The 22,966-nt window shown below is 63.7% G+C and overlaps 2 protein-coding genes across 3 annotated transcripts; one reads left to right on the forward strand and one right to left on the reverse strand.

The window, feature by feature from the left end:
• Positions 1–771: 771 nt before the first annotated feature.
• ALX3 (ALX homeobox 3) lies at positions 772–7,172 on the forward strand. Its single transcript, XM_075521857.1, has 4 exons — positions 772–1,135; positions 4,553–4,857; positions 6,134–6,196; positions 6,855–7,172. The coding sequence occupies exons 1-4, from the start codon at positions 772–774 to the stop codon at positions 7,170–7,172; spliced, it is 1,050 nt and encodes a 349-aa protein (XP_075377972.1).
• Positions 7,173–10,280: 3,108 nt separating this feature from the next.
• On the reverse strand, positions 10,281–21,089 carry STRIP1 (striatin interacting protein 1). 2 transcript variants are annotated; one of them, XM_075521660.1, is made up of 21 exons: positions 20,963–21,089; positions 19,133–19,202; positions 18,770–18,844; positions 18,112–18,246; positions 17,608–17,728; positions 17,172–17,240; positions 16,610–16,716; positions 16,037–16,164; positions 15,382–15,564; positions 15,050–15,267; positions 14,707–14,772; positions 14,427–14,490; positions 13,966–14,037; positions 13,616–13,690; positions 13,284–13,381; positions 12,877–13,003; positions 12,684–12,784; positions 12,390–12,456; positions 11,998–12,102; positions 11,490–11,694; positions 10,281–11,158 (listed from the first exon to the last, which is right to left on the reverse strand). In XM_075521660.1, exons 1-21 carry the CDS (start codon positions 21,011–21,013, stop codon positions 10,911–10,913), a joined length of 2,385 nt encoding a protein of 794 aa, XP_075377775.1. In that variant the 5' UTR covers positions 21,014–21,089; the 3' UTR covers positions 10,281–10,910. The 2 variants fall into 2 exon arrangements, with proteins under 2 accessions (XP_075377775.1, XP_075377774.1); XM_075521659.1 differs by lacking the exon at positions 20,963–21,089 and adding an exon at positions 20,789–20,949.
• Positions 21,090–22,966: the final 1,877 nt, after the last annotated feature.

Here is a 22,966-nt window from a genome sequence, read left to right on the forward strand (position 1 = left end):
CAAACGCCCGGCCCCGGGGAGCAGCCGAAGCGGCTCCAAAGCGGATGGATGCAGAGGAGCAAAAAGGGAGGAGAGAGGGTGAAACAGGAAAAAAAAAACTCCAGGCAAGCTCTGATCCGCTCTGCCCCAACACCGGCGCCCGCTGCAAAAGCCAAAGCCAGGCTGCTGGGGTGGGGGGACCCAAATCCTGGGGTGCGGGACCAGCGGCAGGGACGCGCGGGGAGCAGGATAGGACCCTCTCGGTGCTGGGAGCAAACACCACCCACGCCAGCAGAGCCCAGCGCCTGCTCCAAGAGCGGACAAGGCTCCGTGGGATCCTGGATCCCGTGCCCCAGGGTCACGATCATCCCTGAACCGACCTGCCCAGGCCTCAGCCCCGGCCTTGGGGCGGGAAAGGCTACGAACGGGTTCAGTTCAGCTTGGGAAGGGGGAAAAAAACCCTGAAAAATGGAAGTTTCTCCCCCTGCCTGGGATTTTGAGCTGCTCGTAGCAGTTGGGGGTGAAGCTTTAAATCAAGGAAGGGCCCTGGGCATTTCCTGTAGCTGGGAGACACTGGGAGCGCTGGGAGGGGAGGAGCAGGGCTCCCCCCACGGCCCCTGCCTTGGGGATGGCGGGGGACTGCTGCCGTGGGCCGACCCACTCGGGAACGGGACCTTGGGGCTGGGGGGGGGATTTGGGATTAGAGGGTTAACGAAGTGGCTGGGAGGACGCACGTGACTGGCTGTGGAGTGGGGGAAGTGGGCTGGGGTGTGCGAGTGGGTGTGGGTGTGGATGGGGGGGGGTGCTTGGCGATCCCTCCCTTCCCATCGCCACCATCCCCCTCCTCCCCGGCCCCCCGCACAAAATCCGCTCCCCGCCGGCCGCCCCCCGTTCCCTCCAACCTGCGGCATGGAGGCACCGGGCTGCCCGGCCTTTCCCCCGCCTCGCCGGGCCGGACCCCCCCCGGGGCTCCCCCGGGCTCCCACCGCCTTCACGGTCGGTCCACCGGGACCCCCCCGGCAGCCGCCGCCGCTCAGCCCCCGCCCGGCCCGCTGCCCGCCGGACAAGGCAGAGCCCCGGTACCTGGGGGTCGCCAGCCCGGGCCCCCTCGCCGCGGCCGTCCATGGGAAGCCCTTCTACCCGGCCGGGGCTGCAGGTACCGGGGCGAGCGGCGGGTGGATGGGGGGCGCCGGGGCCGCCATCCCCCTCCCCGGCCCCTTCTGCTTCTCTTTCCTCCTCTCTACCCCCGGCCGGGGCCTGATCCCGCCGCTGCCCTCGGGACCTGCCGGCACCCCCAGCCCTGCCCCCCCCCCCCCCCTCCCCAGAGCGTCCTGTCGCCGACACGCTCCCCCCCGGCTTCACCCAGGCGGCTGCTGTCGCGACATGGCCCCGTCGGAGCGGAGACCGCCAGCGCATCCCCCGACGGGAGCCGGGGAGCCGGCAAGGGCCGGGCCGGTGCTCCCGTGTGTCGGGCAGCCGGGACCGTGTCGCGACAGAGACCGAGGTCTCCGGGATCGTTCCCGCCCTCCAGAACCGGGGGGGAAAGGAAAGAGGGAGAAGAGGCGGTGGGAGAGACCCGGCCCCGCTGCCTCGACGGCGGGGACCGGCCCGGGCCCGCCTCGCCCCGGGCGGAGGAGCGGCGGGTCCCGACGGGGACGGAGCCCGGTACCGGGGACGGAGAACGGCCCCGTCCCTCGGAGGAGGCTGGAAAGGCGCGTCCGGCCGCCACCTCCCGTGCCCGGGCCTCACCGGATAGGACCAGCGGGAGCAACCGGCGCACCGGCCGCACGGACGGGCCCGGGGCTCCGGGCCCCGGCAGCTCCCGGCCCGGGAGGCCGGGCCGCGGGGCTTGCAGAGCACGGGGCTCGCAGAGCACGGGGCTCCCCGGTGCCCGGCTCCGGGGCTCCCGGTTCCCCGGCTCCGGGGTGCCCAGCTCCGGGGCTCCCGGGCCACACCGCTCCCCGGTGCCCGGCTCCCGGGGCTCCCGGCCGCTGCCCGCCGGGGCTCCGCTCCCCTCTCCAGGCTCGGGCAGGACGAGGCGCTTCCCCGGGGCTCTCCCCATCGCTTCCACCGGCCGAGCAACACCCGCCGCTCCCTCGCACTTTCCCTCCCGGCCGGGGCCGTCGGGGGCTCCGGCCGGGGCTGACCGGGCTCGTCCCGTCCCTCCGGGGCTCCCCGCTCCCACGGGCCTTTTATCCCCACCCCACCCCCTTCGCTTTAATATAAGAAGAAAAAGGCAGCGCCGCGGGTGTAATGGGAACCAGGTGAGGCCTGGCAAAGCCGCCCCGCTCCCGGCCGGGGGGAACAGGTAGAAAAAGCCCCGGGGACACCGGGCCGGTGCCCTCCACCGCGCTTACCTGCTCCCGGTGCGGCGGGCGGGATGCTGCCGTCCCCGGGGGTGGCTTTCGCTGGCGGCTGCGGTGTCTCCCCCGGTTCCCAGGAGCCCTTTCAGTGCCCCCATCCCTTCGCTAATGATCCCTTTGAGTTCTCCTTTCCCCTCCCGGTTAACCCAAGAATTGTACAGCTGCTCCCCAGCTGCTGCCTTCCCCAGCGCCGCCAAATCTTTCAGGGGGTGTCAGTTTGGGGAGGGGGGGGGAATATCTCTATCTTCCCTTTTTCCCATCCTCTTTGTCCCCCTGCGACGCCGTGTTTATTTAGCTATGCGCCCATATCCTGCTCCCTTCCTGCCTTCTCCTTCTTTCTGGCCATTTATTTATTTGTCTCCAACGCCGAAACCCGCGGGTCGCTCGGAAATGCGGCACGTCGCCTTTGAAAAGGGGGAAAAAACCCCAAACCCGACGCATTTATCGGACCGCTTAGTGCAGCGGGATTTTTTTTTTCAGTCATTTTTCCTTATTTTTGATCACGTTGGCATTTTTTGCCTTTGCTCCGCTCCTTGGTGGGGCTTGTTTTTTTTCAGTAAAACCCACTGGCCTGGCGGCCGAGCCTTTCGGAGGACAAAGCGGGGAGGAAATGGCAATTTGGCCTCATCCCTTCGCTGTTACCCACCGCCGGGCACGTAGACAGGTCGCTACCAAGAGTGATGGGGAGCAATGGCCTCCCCAAACCCCCCCCCAGATAACATTTTCCCATTAATTCAAAGCAGCTGGACCTCAGCTCTCGGCTCCACGCTGTAACCCCCAAATTGCCTTAATTAGGAAACAACGAAAAATCAAAACCGAAAGTCTGGAAAAGGCCACGGCAGGGGCTGGTTTAGGAGGTGCGGAGCCGCGGGTGGTTCTGCAGGGATGGGGACCCCGCACCCCGCTCCACCGGGATCTGATGGTTAACAGGCTGGGAAGGAGGATCCATCCCGAAGGAGGCGATTTCCCCCCTCGCCGGCCCCGAGCACTGCGCTGTGCCCAGGGCCTGGCCATGGGCCTGATCCTGCCGCTCCGAGGGGGCCGGTGATCTCCACCTGCAGCAAGCCCGTCTCTGGAGATGGTGCTCGGGGTGGGAGTGAAAAAAGGGCAAAACCCAGCATTTTCAGGTCATCTCCTTCCTGGGTGAAGTCCCTGTGTCCCCCTGGCTGCTGGGGTCCCCAGGCCGTCCCCCCCATCTGCTAAGTCTCCCCTTCGGTTCTCCCTTCGCCAGTGCAGCTCCGCAGGGTCCCGGCAGCACCCGGCATCGGCCAGAGCCGCTGAGCTCCATGTGTCCCAGCATGGGGACAAACATCCCTCCCGGGGGACAGAGGCGACCTCCGAAACGCATGGCAGTGACTTATCTCCTTGAACCCATTTCATGAGACACCCCAGAGATGCTACAGCAGCGAGGGGAAGGGGGGAACCCCCAAATTTCTTGCTCTGCCCCTCCTGGCCCCATGGGAGGGTGGGGAAGGGGAGCTTTTCTTGAGCAAAAAGCGGGGGGGGGGGGGGGGGGAATATTTTTAACTCCTTTCCAAATGGTTTCCTGAGAGTTACAGCTACAGGGAAGTGCTGGCCCAGGGGCAGGCAGAGGCTCCCCTTGAACCGAGCTCAAGTGCGGGGGTCTGGATACGGCCCAGCGCCGGGGCGGGCTGGGGTTACTGGTGGATCCGATGTCTCTGCCCCAGGCGCAGCTGAGCAGGGCGGAGGTGTCAGCCTGTGCTGGAAGGGAGCGGGAGGAGAGGGACGAGGAGAGGGACGAGGAGAGGGACGAGGAGAGGGACGAGGAGAGCTGAGCAAAGCCCTGTCTGCAAGATGATCCCGTGCTCATCTGTTCCCCCTCGCCCACCCCACATCCCTTGGTGGCAGCATCCAAGAGGGTCCCCGAGCAGAAGCCCCAGCCATGGGTTCCCACGCACCCACCGCTCCGGCCAGGTTTCCCTCCCACACCCTCGGGGAGCAGCACCAGCTCGCAGCTCCCCCAGGGAGCGGGGATTTTCCCCTCCCCGGCACTCGATTTGACCGCTGTGTGCCTGCACCGAGCCCCTTTCTCCTGGGACTGTTCCCCCGCATCCCCCCCGGGGTGACTGTGCCCGGGGCCTCGGGTCCTGCAGGGATGGGAGGGGAGGTTTGGGGCCGCGGGCTCGAGGGGCTCTTTGCTTCATTAACACCGTTAACACCACCCCATCTTGTGCCTCTCGCCCTGCCAGGCAGCGAGAAGGGATGCAAAGGCGGGTACCAGGCGATGCCCGCAGCCTGCCGGCTCCCCGTGAAAGCCCCGGGGGAGCTGGGGTGCCCGCTGGCAGCACCCCTGGGCAGCCTACGGGAGCACGGGGTCCCCGAGCTCCCCGAGCCCCTGGGCAAGAGCAAGAGCAAGAAGCGAAGGAACAGGACGACCTTCAGCACGTTCCAGCTGGAGGAGCTGGAGAAGGTCTTCCAGAAGACACATTACCCCGATGTCTACGCCCGTGAGCAGCTGGCACTACGGACAGACCTGACGGAAGCCAGGGTGCAGGTACGGGCACGGGTCCCTGGCTCCCGTAGGGATGAGCACGGCCGCCCCGGGTGGTGCCGGCAGAGCTGGAGGATGCTTTCTCCTCCTCCGCAGGGTGACGCGGAGTTAGAAGCTGGTTTTCCCAGGAGGATTTTGCTAAGCCCCAGAGGGGAAATCCCAGCCCAAGCGCTCGCTTCACCCACCGCCACAGGGTGCGGGTGCCGGTTGCCTCTCTGAGCTCTCCAGTTCTCCCCTTGTCCCCTCTCTGCAGCACCCAAGGGGTGGGAAGAGCCAAAATTTGGGAGGTCATTGCCAACCTCCCCCCCCCGCCCAGCCTCCCCCAGCTCGGCTCCCTCCAGCCCAGGACTAGCAGCGATGGAGCTGCCACCCCAGGAGAGGGGTCCCCGGGGGCTAAGCGTGGATGGGGCTGGGGACAGCGCGTCCCAGGACGTGGGGCAGGATAAGGCCTTCCCTCGCTGCCCCAGCTCCGCCGGCATCATGCCTACGTCAGGCCAGCGAGCTCCTTCCAGAGGCGTCTCCGTGTGGTTTGAGGCTCCTGGGGGGAAGAGGCGGCTGGAGGGGGCACATGGTGGGGAGGAAAGCGAAGGCGGGTGGGTAATGAAGCCAGCAGGAAGCACCCATCGGGTGCTGGGTGCCTCAAGCCACCGTGTCCTGGGTGCTGCCCTCCCCGTGGGGCAGGAGCTACGGATAAGGCACGGGCAGGGAACACGCACCCCGAGCCCGCAACCACGCCTCGCCCACCGAGGCCTCTGAGCCAGCTCCGAGCCCTGATTTGGGGTGGATTTAGATGAAATTACCTGAAACCGTGAGAGCCCCGTGGCGAGCATCCCAGTACCCCCTCCTCCTCTCCGGGAGATGCTGCTGGAGCCGTCACCGCCCCAGCCAGCTCCGGTCCCCAGCCCCAGCCAGCAGCACAGAGGGGATGTGCAGGTGGGTCATCATGGCCACGCAGGACCCAAAGAGCCTCATTCGGCATCAAAACCTGGGGTAAACGAAGCCCAGAAGCACAAGGGAGAGACAAGGACCCTGCACGCAGCGGGACTGCTTATTTTCCAAGGTGTTTCTGCTCTTGATAGAGAAAAAGGCTGCTGAGCTCGAACAGGGCTGTGCACAAGGGCAGCTTCCTCCGTTCATCTCCAGTTTACCGGGATGCTGGGGCATCGGGTTAGGGCTCTTTTCCTGCCGGGAAGATGAGCGCAGACCCGGGCAGAGGGCTGCCCGTCTCACCCGAGCGGGCAGGGGTCCCTGCGCCTCAGCCCCCTCCTCCATCCCCCAGGTCTGGTTCCAGAACCGACGGGCCAAATGGCGGAAACGGGAACGATACGGGAAAATCCAGGAGGTGAGAGATGCCGCGGCGGCTGCCTGCCCCAGCCCCTTCTCCCCCCCAGGGCAGGGGTCCCGTCCCATTGCACCCGGGGTCCCCATGGGGCGACCCACGTCACCCATTTTTGCCCCTTCTCTCCCACGGGCCCTGCGGTTCCATCCACCCTTGGGAAAAGCACGTGGCGCCGGGTGGAAAAGGGGGAAAGATGCAGCGTCACATTTTGCCACGTGGAGGAAGATGCTGCTTTATGTCCCCCTCCATCTCCCGTGGGACCGTGCCCTTGGGGCAGGTTTTGGAGTGTTCCCCCTCCAAAGAAACCCCTTGAGCTGCCCCACATCCATCAGTGCTTCTTGCCCCCCTTTTCTGCAAAACTGCCTTTTTCCACCACATTGAAAAGCGTAAAAATAATTTAAAACTCAGCTTCCCACGCATCCCCGATGCCGAACTCTCCCACGGCCGCCCTGCACGGGGAGGTGGGGGGAGGAAGATTTCAATCAGGATTCACCCCCCCCCCCCCCCAGGCAATTAAAATAGAGCAAAGGCATCCATCGCTTTGCACCTTGTGGGTGGGTGGGATCCAAGGGGGGGGGGACGTGGTCCCCACCCACATCTGGCCTCCCCCCGCTTCACTTTTAGCTTCTTTTTTTTTTTTTTTTTTGGTCCTTTCTTCCAGCTGCAGAACAACCTGTGGCCAAGCTCCGGCCCTGGGAGCCCTGCGGGGCTCCTGCCCCCCGAGAGCATCCCGTCCCCCTGCATGTCTCCGTACCCCCACGCTCACAGCAACGTCGCCGGCTTCATGGGCATCCCTGCTTCTCCCGGCCCCCACCCCGGCATCAACAGCTTCTACTCCCTGCACAGCCTCCCCCCCCCGGCCCTGGGCACCCACCCCTTCGAGCCGGCACCCGAACACGACTACAAGTCGCCCACCCTGGTGCCGCTGAGGATGAAGAGCAAAGAGGCGACCAGCAGCCTGCTGAACTGGGCTACGTGATCCCCCCGGGGAGGGACACGGACCGTTCGCCGCCCCCGGAGCGCATCCTTCCCCCCCCCAGCACCAGGGTTTGGGAGCGTGTTGGTGGGGTCACCCTTACCCCTCTCCCTGCGCACCCCAATCTCCGTGAGCTTCCTGCAGCCCACCCCGCTCCATCGCACTGCTGTCGGCCCCCCCGAATGAGGGGGGTCAAAGCGGGGCTGCTGGGGGAGGGAAAAGGGTCACCCCCACACCCAGCCCACCCCAGCGGGGCTGGCCCTGGCAGCTCGGGACCCCAAAAGTGGCTCTCAGAAAACCTGAGCCCCCCCCAGGCACCTTCAGAGAACGGGATTTGATGGAGATACCCGGCGGTTTGCAGCGGGGTTGCAGCCTCTTGGCCCCCCCACCTGCATCCCCCCCCGCCTGACCTGGCGGGCACCAGCCTTGGGTACGTCTGGGGGGGGGGGCACCGGGTTGTTTTGGGGGTAGCGCTCCCCTCCCCAGCTGAAATTTGGCTGCCGACCTCCCCCAGTGCAGCCAGCAATGGCAGAAATTGGGTTCTTCATATCCCAGTCCAACCATACTGGGAAGACCCACGCAAGCTGAGACAGCTGCTGGTGCTCGGGGGGGGGGGTTACTGGGGACAGAGCAAAACCCCCAGCCATGTTCCAGGAGCCCTCAAAGCCCCCCCCAGACCACCGGCAGCCCTTTCTGCTCCCCACCGGAGGGGAAAGAAGAGTCAGGACAACCCCGTGGCACAGCCGCCAGCTCCTGCAACGCTGGAGCCCCCCGGGATGGGCGATAAACCAGTACGGGGTGGGGGCCCCACCTAAATTGAAGCCCCTGTGGGGTGACCCGTAGCCACCCCATGCCTGTTACCCCTCAGATCGATAAGGTGGGGGGTGCTTTAATCCCAGCGGGTGGGACCCCCCATCCCTGGTACCATCCCAGCTGGGGTGCTGGGGCACAAGTGGTCAATTTGGAGAGTTTTCCCCATTTTAGGGGCCCGCAGGAAGCCCGTTAGCGGTGGTACCTGTATGGCCAGTCCCGGGTGTCCAGGGGGGGATCACCTCATCGCATCCAAGGTGCTTCAGCTGCTCCGGGGGTCCCGGGCCGCACCGCGAGTCCCTCCAAGCGCCAGGTCGCGGCGGCGCGTCCCACCCCATCCTCCAGCCAGTGTGACCCCCACCGCTGGCAAACGCCCCGAATCAGGTCACGAAGGGATCTCCCCTTGCTCCTGCCCACCCCATCGCCAGGAGATGCTGTCACACCCCCGAGGGCCCCCTCGTACCGAAAAACCCCAGAAACTGCGATGCCGCCCTGCCCCCAGCTCCTGGTCTCCTGCATCCTGATGCTGGGGGGGGGGGGGGGGGAACCTCGGTCGGGCACCATGGATCCCCTCGGGGAGGCACCCAACTTGCCGGTCCAGCCCGATTTGGGCCAAAAAATAAGGTTTCCAGCCAAAGGGAGCCCAAATGCTCCAAGACCTGTGCGGATGTCGTTCCTCACCCACCGGGCTTGGCACCCCCGGCACAGCCTGGCCACGGTGGGTGCCCCCCGTGGCCCACAGCCCGGCCACGCACCCAGTGGGTGCCCACCCTCGCCTGGGACATCTCGCGCCCTGGCTCTCTCAGCCCCCCCTCTCACCAGCGGGGATTTTGTTATTCATTTATAAACAATAAAACACATTTTTAATAAGTTATTTATGGCTCCAGCAGCGCTATAAAAGCCGCAGTCTGTGATCGCCCGGCACAGCTGGGGAACATTTTGGAGCAGGCGGAGGGGAGCGAGGTGTGATGGAGAGCTCGGCTCGGCTCACACCTCATCTGCGAGCGTCCCGCCGGGCTCCCCGGGCCGGCTCCTGCACCGGGACAGGGTTTTGGGGGCCAGGGTGGGTGCTGGGGGGGCACCCGGGTGGAAGGAAAGCACCCGGCGGGGGCTCAGCACGCTTTGGAAATACGTGCATCACCCATCGCAAGGCGACGGTGGCGGGTGAACCCCCCCGGCCGGATCCTGCTCAGGACCCATCCCCCCCGATCTGTGCTGCTCACGGGGGGGACGAGGTCAGGGTGCAGCGTTGGGGACCTCGGAGGGGTCGCTGGGCTCCGGCTCGACGTCACCACCCGTCCCTTGCCCGTGGCTGTGAGGGAGGAGGGCAGGATGGGGCCCACAGCCCGTCTCGCGGCCGCAGGGTCTGGGGACTTATTAAGGACACGTTACCATCGAGGCTGAGCCCGTGCGGCTTCTCCGATGTCTACTAAGGGCTGCGTTTGCCGCCTCCTGCCTTCAGAGCCCGTGGGGTGGTCTGCAGGGCAGGGGCCGAGCATCCCCAAGGCTGGGTGGGGAGTGGGGGGCAGGAACGAAGCACAGCCCCCCACAATTTGTGCCACGCCGACGTTGCACACCACCTCTCCCTCCAGAAAGCGGCCTCGAGCCCCGGGGCAGGGACCGCAGCCGGGGTCGCTCCTGGAGCACCGCGGGCTCGGCCCCGACGCATCCCAGGAGTAAAATCGGGGCCGCCCCAGCCTCCCTCTGCCCACAACCACCACCACCCTCGGGCAGAGAAATACAGCCGCCTCTGCCCCTGCCCTGCCTCTCCCCCTCAAACCAGGGGTGAATCTCCCGGGATTTCACCCACCTGAGCTGCCTCTCTGCCAGGGAAACTGAGGCACGGCAAGGTGCGAGGGCGAGCTCTGTCAAGGGCAGGCTTTGGGGACGGTGGGTTCAAGGGCAGGCTTTGGGGACGGTGGGTTCAATGCCCGGCTCCTCTGCTGGGAGCAGGGGCCAAAGAAAATCCCAGTGACAGCAGCATGCCGGTGTCAGAAATCCCAGGGTAGAACTGGGAAGGGTTCCGGGAAGGGGACAGGTAAATGCCCGCTTGAACCTGCCAGCTCCTGCCCGCACCCCCCTGAGGGCACCAGCTCCCCCAAGCCAACAGATCCGGTCGCAAGATAAATATTAAATCTTTGGGCGACAGGTAAAATCGTTGGGACTTGAGGACTAGAGTGGGGTCAAGGACACGAGACAACGAACCCCGTGCACCAGCCCACCCCATCGCCGGGTTCACCCCTTGCCGCTTCCCAGGGGCAGGAGGGACGGGGACACAGACAGAGCCCGGACGCGCTCAGGTCAGAGATATCGCGAAATATATATATTTATATGTACAGCTCATCCACCCCACCCAGCGGGGCGAGGGAAGACTGCAGTCTCCAGCCCTCCCCAGCCCGTCGGCAAAAGGTCAGCCCCTCAACCCCCCCGCCATCGCCCTCCCAGCGCCCCCGACCCCACCGCCGCGTCCCCAGGCAGGGTCCGGGCAGGGGGACAGACCGTTTTCCTGCCACGGCAGCCTCCGCTCCCCCTGTCCCGCAGCAGCGCCCAAGGGGACCTCGCCCCGCTTTGCCCTGCTCCCCGCACCGCCGCCTGCTCCCCCTTTTCTCGGCTCCAGCGGGTGGGGGGCAGGAGGAGGGTGACGGCAGTGCTGCCATCGTCCCCCCCCACCCAGCGGGAAACTCCCGGGGCACCGTGGCCTCCACCAAGCCTTCACCCTCAGCTCGGGGTTGAGCCCGGCACAGCCTGGAAGGAGGCAGAGGGGCAGGATGGTGTCTCGGCAAGGACCCCGCAGCTCCAGCCTCTCCCCGAGCCTGCCACAGGGGGTCCAGGCACCCACAGACCCCCCAAAGCCTCACTCCCCCTGCCCCTCAGCAGCGGGCCAGCCTCGAGATCTCCCCGAAGCACCCCCTCCTGCCTCCCCGTCATCCGTCACTGCAGCAGCTCCTCCCAGGAGATGGGTCGGGAGAAGACCTCCCGCTCCAGCCACAGGTCGTAGTTGACCTGGAAATCCTCGGGCAGGTCCACGCGCTGGCCCAGCACGCTCTGCAGGCAGTTGTCCACGGGCAGAAAATCGGGGTTGCTGTGCGCTCGGTCATAGCGACGCGAGTTGAAGCGCTCAATGCTGGCACGCAGGGCGCACTCCTCTGCCTGGAAGTCCCAGGGCCGGGCATCCAGGTCTGGGCAGAGGGAAAGAGGGGCGTCAGAGCGGAGCTGGGGGCTCTTCAGCCAGCCCAAATCCCTCAGGAAAGGTCTTTGCGGGTCCTTACAAAGAGCAACACGCAGGGCGCGGAGCAGGCAGCCACCAACAGCTCCAACACCGGCCACCGCCAGCCCTTTCCCTCTTCCCCGCGATGCCACCACCCCAAATCCCTCCTCGCACCCCAGACCTCTAAGGGCTGCACAAGCCCTAAGCAGCAAAGGGACAGCTCTGGGCACAGACACATCACCGCACGGAGCAGGAAGGACAGCAGGGAACGGGATGCTCTGCAGCCGCTGCGAAGGACGTACCGTTGCCGTAAGCCCAGTCGTCATTGAGACGGTGCCGCACTTTCTGGTAGATGGCCGACATGGTCTTCATGTTGCTCTTCCTCCACTGCCGGCCCAGGTACTTGGTCTGTACCTTGAGCAGCTTCAGCACGTAGAGCTGCATCATGGCCTGCTTCACCTTCAGCGCCCGCTTCAGGATGGGTGCTGACTTGAACACCACCAGCATCTGCGGGGAACAGCCGCCCGGCAGCCGGGGACAGAGGGGTGACGTGGCTGGCATGGGTACACGGGTACCTCCCGTCACACGCGTGCCAACCCCCTCCCCTCCAGCACACACAAACCCTTCCCTGCAGCGTGCGTTCTCCCTCACCCCTTCCACCCACCCTCCCTCGCCTGCCGCTCCCCAGCGAGGGCTGGGGTGCGGCACAAAGGGCACCCCAAGGTACCCACAGCCCCCTCACCCAGTCCAGGCGCCCTGCGACAGCCCGGTCCGGCTGGGCTGAGCCCCAGCAGGTTCCCCGGCCCTCACCATGGTGCGGGAATGCTTCCACTTGGTCAGCTTGTTCAGGATGCGCAGGAGGTTTATGCAGGAGAAGAGGTTCCTCCAGCAAAACTGGTTGTTATCTCCGGCTTCCTGCGGGAAAGCAGAGGCAGGGGTCAGGCAAGAGATCGGAGCAGGGATGAGGAGAGGCCGTCCTGGTCTAAGGACCCTTGCCCAAAGGGGTACGGCACAGCACGCAGGCAAGGAGACGTCTGCCAGCCCCATGCGTCCCCCGAAGCCCCAGCAGCACCGGGGTCGAGCGCAGTAGCGCTGAGGGTGCCAGGGCTGGGTGCTGGAGCCCTGCTGCCGCCCCGCAGCCACGATCCCCCCTGGGAAGCACCCCAGGGTGCCAGGACCTGGCAGAGAAGGCAGTGACTCACCAGGCTCTCTGCCGTCAGCTCCGGCAGCTCGTGCACCACGCAGTACGGGTAGTCCAGGACGGAAATGCTGCAGGAAGGAGAGGGGGTGTCATGCTGCTCCCGCAGATCCGACCTGGCCTGGGGGCCACGCAGCCCCACACCTCCCACCCACCGGAGATCAGCTGCGGTGGGCACTTCCCCGGGTCTACCCGCACCCAAGGCAGAGCCAGGGAGGGATCGTGGAGGGGCAAAGCAAGCAGGGACCCCCCTCCCTCCTACCCAGCAGGGATGCGGGTGGGCAGCCCCCTCCACTACCTGTTCTTGGCAGTGATGTAGGACATGATGTTCTGGTTGAAGAACTTCAGGATGAGCGGGATGCAGTTGGCGAAGACCAGATGCTGGGCCATGTACTCAAACTGGGGAGAAAGGCGGGTGAACGGGGACCCACCCTGGGTCCTGCCCATCCCCAAAGCCCCGTCCAGGGCGGCCGGACCCTGGCCCACCTCACCTGGTAGATGTGATTCAGCTTGAAGTGCTTGAGCAGGAGGAGCAGCACGGCAGAAATGGCTTTGACGATGATCTCCTTGTGCCGATTGACATCCACCCCCAGCTTCATGCTCTGCAGCACTGTGGTCCTGGGGGACACAGAGGGATCCTTGGGCTGGGGCACTGTCCGCACCCGGCCAGCCCCAAAGGTGTCAGCGGACAGTCCTGCCATCCCCTGGGCTCTCAGCAGCCACCTGCAGCCAGCTCCTGCAGCAACGCACAACTCCTGGCACACCACCGAGCAGAAGACAGTCAGATCACCCAGAAGGCCTCAGCCCAGCCCCAGCCCAAACCGCACCACTCTGCCTGGCTCCCAGCATCACCCAGTGCCTCTGCTCGTGCCTCTGCTCGCCCTCCACGGTCACTCACGGCATCTCCTCCGGCAAGACATCTGCCAGGATGTTGATGGAGTCCGTCTTGGCTTTGGAGGTGGGCGCTGCAGCAAGGAGGATCTTCAGCAGAGCGATCTGGGGAGAAGGGAGAGACGGCAAAGGGGATGGGAACAGGGGGACTGGCCACAGGCCCCCCTCCCCACCGCAGGAGGGAGTAACAGAGATGTGTATGTGGGGAGGGAAGAAAACCTGGGGGGCATCACTGGAAAGGGACAGAGCAGTGGAAGGAGGCCCCAGGGCGAGGCAGCCCCAGATCAGCTCCAGGAGGACAGAAGAGAGCCCGGGGGACCCCAGCGCTGCCCAGCTCACCATGTACTGCGGCAGGCTTGGCAGGAGGCCCTGGTACAGGATCTCCGCAGGGACTTGCTCCACTTCTTCTTCCCCCTGGTGCCAGGAGAGACCAGAAAACCTCATACCAGAAGCTGCCACCAGCGCCGTGGGCCTGGCTCAGCCCCAGGCTCTCCGACCCCAAGGGCAGGATACCTCCAGCTCCTGCCCGAAGCCTCCCCGCACACCCCACTCCCTGCCCCAGAAAAATCGCTCCTCCCTCCCCAGCGGAGCAAAGCCCCAGCCCTGTCAACAGCCAAAAGGCCTGGCAGGACCCAGTGCCCCCAGCTCCCAGCCCAGGAGCTTCGTCCCATCCTCATCCCCACACTCACCCCGGAGAGCGGGGAGCGCAGGTACTCGTCCTCCATGTGCACTTGCACCTCCGCGATCGACGTGTACTTATGCTGCACAGGGAGAGAGCGGGGGTTCACACCACAGCCCCCGCCTCCCATCGATGCCACCAGCCCCAGCCTGGTCCCATCATCTTTTTAAGTCCCTCTCTGTTATTCCTGTCCCAGTGGTGACCGATGTCGATGGGCAGTGTGGCGGCTGCTGGCCGCAGCTCTGGGACAACCCCAGTAAGAAAGGGACGAAGCCAGTGAGCAAAGAGGTTCGGCCAGCCCAGGAGACCAGGGATGGGATAAAAACTTAAGGGCGCTCCCGTCACAGGGCTGAGCAAGCGGGAGAGGGGTTGGCAAACCAGCACTGGCCCTGACCTGTGACCGGTGCAGGGGGATGGGGAAGGGGCACCCACACAACAGCAGGGGCTGGAGGAATTCATCAGTGTACTCACCAGCTTCAGGGTTCGGATGCTCTCATGGATGGGCCTGGGCAAGCCCACCACGGTGTTGGTGTCACTAGAGAGAAGGGAAAGAGCCAGGCTGGGTGGAGGCAGGAGCAAACCTGAGCCACCCCCATGGGCAAGTCAGAGACCACCACCCTAAGAAGCAGCCAGCGAGCTCAGGACTTCTCTGCTGCCAAGCGGAGGGCAACGGCAGCCCCCACCCTAGCAGTCTCTACCACTACCCCCCCCCAAATCGGCAGCCCCCCAGCCTGGCTCTGCCGGAACCCACCTGCCCAGAGTGTAGCCGATGAACTTGCTGCGGCTGGACTCCAGGAACATCTCAATGTCCTTCTCTCTGCAGCAAAGGGACAAGGGGAAGAGTCACATCTTCCTGTCTGCCTGGGTACACCAAAGCCCCAGGCACGGGGTGTCAGGAAAAGCCTCGCGGTCAGATAACGGAGATGGTGCTGAGCCCACTCCACCGCGAGAACAGCCACCAAAGTGACCATCAGATCGACCACCCATCTTCCCCACACCCCTGCTGAAGTTCTCAATATTTAACAGCCTCTGTTTTCCTCAACCCGCTCCAGCTCTCCCCGCAGCCTGGCCCACGGTCAGCCCCACGGACTCACCGGACCTTGGGGGCCCAGGGCAGCCCCTTGGGACAGGTGATGCGGTCGCTGGGGGGATGCTGGGTGGGGGGAGGCATCACTTCATCCCGTTCGAGGGGGAAGGTCTCTCCCTCCAGGCTGTTGTCATCATCATTTTCCTCCTCTTCCTCACGGGAGTCATCAGCTTTGTAAGGGTCCCGCTCGTTAAAGGCATCGAGGTTATCCTGCTTAATCAGGGCCTGGAGAGAGAAGAGCGGGCAGGTGTCCCTGGGGACAAGCTGCTCCAAGGCCAGCGCCCAGACCCCAGGCCCCTCGTTAATGTCGCCGTCCCCAGCTCCTCGCACCGGCCTCACCTTGTGCTCCCGCCGGCCTCGCTTCTGCTGCTGCTCGATCAGATCGGAGGCGGACGCGGGCGGGGAGGCAGCGCGCATGTTGCGGATCACTTTAATGCTGTCCTCCGGGAGCGGCGGCAGGCCCAGGATCTCCCGCTTCTCTGCCTTCATGACCTGGAGCTCCTCAAAGCCCCCCAGGGTGCACTGCAAAGGAGACCACGGCACCCTGAGCACGGGGGACTCCTCACCGCACGGCACTGGGGGCTTCTCCACCTGCCCTCCCCACATCCACGCTCCAAGTGTCCCAAATCCTTCCCCAGGGCGGAAAACAAGAGCTGCCTGTCCCCACGCTGCTCTTGTCATTGTGAAAGGCAGAAGGGACAGGAGGGTGTTCAGGCATCCACAACTGAAGTGTCTGGACCTTTTCTTTCATGCAGACCCCAGCCGGGGACCTTGCTTTGGGTCCATCCTTGGCATTCAGCTCCAGACACCAATATCCAATGCTCCTCTATGGGGTGAAACGTGGAGGTGGGTTTAATAGGGTGCAAACTACTCGGCTGAACACCAGAAAAAGAGGATGGAGCAATTACAGGCAGCTCAGAGGGCAGAACTTCCTTCCTCTGCCAAATATCAAACCGCAAGACGCGTGTTGGCACACCCCATGGCTTCTCCTTACCAGCACGGTTTTCCAGAGCAAGAGCAACACCTTCTTCATGGGGAAGTGCGGAGCGTGGCCGCTGCAGAATTTGGTCACCATCCCAAAGAGCATGACGGAGAAGGGCTCGTTGTTGTACAGGGGGGCTCCTGGAACCACATGGCAGCGATAGGCAGGCATTCCTCCTCCCTGTCCTCACCCCAACCACCGGCACCACCAGCCCCTTCATCCTCCTATGGCCTCTGCAGTCTGGCACCCCCCATCTCCAAGATCCTCATCTCACCCCAGACAGCTCCTCTCTTCCTTCCCAAGGCCTTGTAACCTCCATAATTTCTTACTTCTGCATTGAGAAGAAACGACAGCCCCAATATTCAAATTTTTCCCCAGGGAAAGAGCATCCAGACAGCACAAAAGGCTGGCTGGCTTCCTCTGCTCATCTTCCTTTGCCCCACCAGCAAGGTTCAGCCTAGCAGAAACCAACCCAGTGCTGCCAGTCCCTATTAACTGAGGCCTAGACCCAAACCGCATCTCACTCTCTCACTCTTCAGCCCTGGAAACCTCCGTCCCATCAACCCCCAAGCGCCTGGTCCTCACCCAGCTCTGCTCGGAAGGTCTGTCTCATGCCCTTCCACTCGGGTTTGTCCCCCTCGGCCTCCTGCCGAACAGTCTCCACGATCAGGTACATGATGTTCAGCAGCACCCTGCAAACGCAGAAGGTCAGGCAAATCACCAGAGGTGGGGATGAGCTATGGAGGCACCACCGGCACCCAGGGCTCTGGGGGGAGGCTGGATCAGCCCAGAGCACAGCCAGCCCCCACGCACCCACTCCACACCACGGGATCAGCGCTCAGGCACTGCGGAAAAAAAAGTCTCTGCAAGTCAAAGCAGGAAAAAAAATTGCTTTCCTATACTTTACTGCTTTCATATCCCTGACCAGCCACATGCCTGCCGTGCAGGCTGAACACAAGAGGCATTTACTGGCTGAGCAGACCTGAGTGAACCTGATGATGCTCACGGCGCCGGGGCAGAAGCTGGGACGGCCCTGGGACACCCTCTGGTGCCTGCTGGCTTGTCTCAGCCCAGCAAAGAAACCAGCAAACACGGGGGCCCCCCCTCAACCCCAGAGCATCCCCTCCTCCCAAGCCCTGCTCCGTACCTCAGGTCTGTGCTGTCAGCCAGGGAGATGGCCGGCTTTCTCACGGCACTGCTGCAAGCCGCGCTGTTACTGCGGAGGGAAAACAGTCTCAGAGGGGCCTTTGGAGACATTTTAACTGCCACGAGCAACCCACACACCAGAGCCAAACCCTGGAACAGATACTGCTGCAACGAGTCCCCTGTTCACAGTGCAATGGAGGGAGGAGGAACAGACCCATCTCTATTTGCCTCAGGCAGCATGGCTCATAGTGAATTTCTGTACAAATCAGGTATAATTTTCTACATTATACATCCACCCAGAACAACGGGAGTCATTCCAGTGGGTGCAGGAATCAGATTAGGGATAGACAGACCAGGAATGGGACTGCCACAAACTGGAAGAACTCCTGCCGAGGCGCTCCAGGGCCATTTCTGAAGTGCTTTCCCCCAGTACTCACTCAATCTCCATGTTCAGCAGCTCCACCAAAGCGTTGAACGTCCCCACTTCCAGCAAGAGGAAGATGTTATACCTCATCCAAGCCTGCACCTCGGCCTCGGAGCTGCACTCCCCAAACGTGCCTGCAACGATACCCTCGCTCGATCCCATCTCCATGGGGATCCCGAGGCCCTCCCACACCACCAGAGCACTTTGCAGGGGGAACGAAGAACAGAGTCTTAATTTTACGGCAAAAAGTTGGATGCAGAGGACGGGACTGCCCTCCTGTGGGTAACGCAGCCCAGGTCTGGCAGAGCCGGGATAGCACGGGGAAGCTGGCCAAATTTTGGACCAAACTCCTATAAACTGTCTGGCTCCCACGAGAATTACCTTCCTTCCAGACATCCCAGGTGAAATCAAAAACGCAAGGAAAGAAAATTATTTTAAATATTTTGAATTGGTAGTCTTCAATCCATTACCCAGATTTAGCAATGGAGAAACTAAGGGGGCAGAGGCCTGGTGTCACCTTGGGCAACGTAAAGGATGGCTCGGGCAACCCTCAGCCTCTTCTCCCGCGCGGTGACCTCCAGCCCGTCGAGAAGCCGCATGGCGTGAGTGCGGTGCTGGTTCTTGTCCAGCTCGGTCCATTTCTTGTCCCGCACTGAAAAGCCAAAGCAGGCAGGCTGAGGGCACGGGGCACCCTCTGCCTGCCGTGGACACAAACGTCGCAGGAAGAGCTCAAAAGGATTCAGCATGACGGAAAACAGGGCTGCCCCAGGGAACACTGTGCTCCTGGGGATAACGCCCAGGCACGCGTGATCGGCCCGGATGGACCGTCTCCTGCCTTCCATCAGACGACTAGATGAATCACATCCATCTGGCAGCTGATGGGAAATGAGCTGGATGCTCTTGCTGCTGCCAGTATGTTCCAGCACAGCCGTCCTGGCGTCAGTGAACCACCTCGGACATCAACGTCAGCAAACGCTGAAGGCGCTGGAAGCAGCAAGCTGCGCTCCGGGGCCAGCCCACGCACGCTAACGAGGTCTCCAGTACAAACCACGTGAAGATTGTCAGAGCGCAGCTCAAGCTTTCTGACGCAGCATTAATGCATCAAACCCCCTGTCTCCTTCGGGAGATCCCTGTCCCTCCCCAGAGGTGCGAGAGGTCCAAGAGAAGGGTCTTACCGTGAATCCTGAAATCCTCCTCGAAGCACTTGCGGTTGAGCAGGAACTCCGGCCCTTCCGTGTAGCTGTACAGCTCTGCCAAAAGAGCACAGAGGAAAATCTCCAACGACCTGCAGCGAGCCATTGGAGAACGCTGCAACTTGGCCACGTTAATTGCAGTTTTATCCAAAATGAGGGAAATGCAAAAAACACACCCAGCATAAGGCTAAAAAAATTAATTACATGATATTACTTCCCTTTTAACGTGAATAAGGTGTTTAAAGACAATAATAGAGCGATACTGGAGTGGACAGAGCTCCTTTAATTACTACCAGGAAAGAAAATCATGGCTGATTAATTGATCCATCAAGACGAGTTCCTTACCAGAGAGCTCTGCTGCCCATTTGTCGGTATCTGCATATTCAAACTCCAGGTCTGGGGACTCCGAATAGCCCTGAAAGCAGAGGATGAGTTCAGTTACATTACCACGTTTTTCAGGAAAACTAAAATCCCCAAGACATTCACAATTCACCTCATCCTCCCGCGAATTCAGGACTGTATCTTCTGTTTAAGAGACCAAAAATGTACCTGCAGCAGCGTAAACGTTACCAAGGCAACTCCTACCCACCTCCTGCATCTCCATCCCAGCTCCGCCGCATTGAGCCACGCTGCGCTTCGCTGGTGGGCAGCCCCTGCCACTGCACCACCTCTAAAACACTCTGGGAGCCCCAAAAGGCCAAAAAATAAAGCAGGAGACAGGGCGTGTTTAATCTCAGGGCGGGGAGCGGGTTACGTGGGACCAGGGAGCTCTCAGAGCTCACCCATTGCGCATAGGTGTGTGAAAATTTGGGCTATCCCCCCCAGTGCCGATGGGAGGGATGCCAGCAGATGTGAATAGTGAGGATGAAAGAACTCCAAGCAGCTTTGGTGAGGTTGGAAAAACATCCAGGAGAAGCCGAAGAGCACAAAACATCTGTTCCCTTTAAGGAAATCATCACCGTGGACCCACAGCAAAACCCTCCTGAATCTCAGGGCACCCACTCCCGAGCGAGGGGCAGATCCGACCCGCTGGCTCCATGAAGGGCGGGGGATCTGTGCTGCTCTGCGGGGCTGCGAGCCGTTCCCTGGCACCCCAGGCTCACGCAGACCTCCTCACGGTCCTCCCCTGTCATTTCGGGGAGGGTCACCCACCCGGGTGAGGACACCCATGGAAGTGGACGGCTCTGGAGCCACCCCAGGAATGAAACCAGATTTGGGGGACACAATGGAAAAGCTGTGGGATAAATCAGCTCCACCCAGTCCCACGCAGCCCTCCTGATCCCCCACGGCTCAGGGGTCCCCTCCGGGGCCTCAGCGTCTCGGCGGAGGGGTCGGTCACCTCCCGGCAGAGCCATCCCCGGACCGAGCACCGCAGCGGGACCGACCCGATGCAGGGGGACGCGACAGCCCAGCCCCCGCCGCACCCCGGCCACCGCCACACGGGGCTGGTACTGACCGGCAAAGCTGGGGAGAAGCCCTGGAAAGAGGGTGACCGGTGCCGGGCCCGTCTGGGGACCTGGGACCGAGCCACCCTCACGCCCCAGACAGGTCAAACCGACCCAGACTTGGGGAAGAGAGGGATGAACGGGAAACCGGCACCCACCCGAGCCCGGCACCGGCCCAGGCAGGCTCTGGGCAGAGCCGGTACCAAACCGGCCTAGCAGAGGGGCCTCTCGGCCCCACAGAGCTGGTGCCGGCCCGCGCAGCCCCGGTGCTGAGGAGCCAGGCCAAGGCTTTGGGCCCCAGGGGAACCGGTCCCCGAAGCACCGGCTCCGGCGGGAGCGGCCGGTCCAGGGCCGGCCCGGGGGAAGGCGGAGCCCCGGCAGGCTGGGAAACACCGCGCGGGTCAGGACTGAAGCGGCCGGCGGAGCCCGCAGGACCGGCACCTCACGGCCAGGCCCCGGGCCCACGGCGGGGAGGACGACGCGGCGCGGCCCGGCCCGCCCCGCCCGGGAAGGCCGCCCCACCCGCGGAGCCGGGCCCGGCGGCAGCGGCGCTGACCTCGGAGTCCTTGCGCGGCGGGCGGCCCAGGTCGCGGGCCTTGCCGGGCGCTGCCGCCCCGCCGCGGGCCTTGTTGTTGCCCGGGAGCGGCCCCGCGCCCCCGCCGCCGCCGCCGCCGCCGCCCGGCTCCATGTCGGCCGCCCTCCACCGCGCCGAGCTCTCGCGAGGACTCACCCCCCCCTCTCGCGGGAGCGGCAGGGAGAGCCGGGGCAGCGCCGCCGCCATGTTGGGAGTGGCACCGGGGGGTGGTTCCGGCCGTCCGGGCGGCTGCGATGTGGCTCCGCCCGCCGGCCCCGCCGCCCCGCCGCCCCGGCCGCGTCACCGCCCAGCGCCGCCCGCCCCCGGCGTCCACGGCCGGCGCGGCCCCCGGCCGGGCGGCGAGCTCCGCCCCCGCGCGGCCATCTTAGGTGTGGCACGCCGCTGGCCCCAGCCATGCTGGGAGCGGCACTTCCGCCCTCCCCTGGCCCGGGGAGGCGGGGCCCGACCGCTTGGGGCCGCCATGTTGGGAGTGGCAGGAAGGGGCAGGGGTGCCGGGGTGCGGCTGGAGGGGCCCAGACCCCGACCTGAGGGGCCTAGAACGAGTTGAAGACGTTTGGGGGTCTCAGACCCCAAAGAGAAGGGGTCTGATAGGAATCAGAGGGGAGCCAGACCTGACAGAGGGACCTGATGGGGTTTAAACCCCAAGTGAAAGGCCCCAGCGGGGTCTTAGAGGGGGTCAGACCCCAAAATCCAGGGCCCTGGAGACACTCGGGGGGGCCTGGTGGGGCCCAAAGCCCATCTCGAGGTGGCCAAAGGCAGATCCCAGCCCAGGCCCTGGGCTCGGACACAACTCGGGGTCCCCAAGGCATTGCATTCGCTCGCTCTTCCAAACAAACTGCCCACAAGCGAAAGCGCTTCATTTTTCCTAATAGTTTAATTAGACTTTAATGATTTATTGCTCATCTGCAAGGATTAATATTGCATTCATTAAAAATCATTCATATACAAAATAAACCTCTCCCTCCCGGCCCGACGCTGCCACCGCCATGCCCGGGCTCCCCCCCCCGCAACATGGCTTATACAGAGATGGAGCCCTTATGCCGAGGTTCGACCCTAACGTGGATGGGAAAGGGGGGGACCGTGACCCCCAAGCGCAGGGGTCCCGGCCTGGGTCCCCTCACGGGGAAGGGGGGACGCTCTCGCTCGCTCCCTCCCTCCCCGCAGACGCCCATCCCGGCTCACTGAGCCAGGCGTGAGCCCCCCGTGAAGTTTGAGGGATGGCGGAGGGGTCCCTGCGAGGCAGGTGATCCCCAAAATCTGCGAGGAGAGCGTGCGACCCAGCGACAGTCCAGGAGGAGAGCGGACAGGGTGAGAAAGAAGAACAGTCAAAGGAGAAGGTGGCGGAGGGGAGAAGAGGAGGGCGATCAAAGCCCCGAGCATCCCTCTCATCCCCACGAAGGAGCTTTGCAGCCCCCGGGGAAGCGGCGGCACCCCCAACCCTGCAAAGCCCTGGGGAGGGACCCAGCCAGGCGGCACCAAAAAGGCACCCCTGCTCTGCGGGACGGGGTGCCCGGGGGTGAAGGAGCAGCCCCGGTCGTGGGTACCGCAGCATCTCCATTACGCGTGTACCGGGAGACGCAGGCAGCGGGGGTCCTCCTTCCCTCCGTGCTCTGGCCTTGGCTGGGGGAAGAAAAAGGCATTGGGGAGGGGGGGAGGGAAGATAAAAAAGCCAAGAGAAACCTCACTGGGTTGCAAGGAGCTTCCCCCGTCCCAGGACAAGCTGCAAGAGATGGAAAAGAGAAACACGTCACCACCAAGGATGGGGAGAAAGGGATGAACGAGGCGATGAGAGCGGCTGAAACGCACTGCGAGAGGGCAGGGAAGAGCTGAGAAAGCCCAGCTCAAGGGCAGCGACGGGGAGCTGAGGGCTTTGCGCAGGGGTCTGTGGCGCAGAGGGCCCAGGCTGGGGTACGGGGAAGGCTCAATCTCTGCGTCCATCTCAAAATAAAAAGTGAAACGCTCCCCAAAAAAAAAAACAAACCCCAGACACCCTTAAAACCACCCCGCGCTTCTCGGTGGGAGATGGGGCCGCTCGGAGGCAGTGAGCACCCGGACTTGGCAGGCAGCCGCATCCCCGACGTTTCCCCCCCTTTTAAAACATCTCTTTAAGGATCACAAAGGAAAAGAGGAAAAAACAAA

The sequence above is a fragment of the Mycteria americana genome, chromosome 20, assembly GCF_035582795.1.
Source record: "Mycteria americana isolate JAX WOST 10 ecotype Jacksonville Zoo and Gardens chromosome 20, USCA_MyAme_1.0, whole genome shotgun sequence".
NCBI classification, from domain to species: domain Eukaryota; kingdom Metazoa; phylum Chordata; class Aves; order Ciconiiformes; family Ciconiidae; genus Mycteria; species Mycteria americana.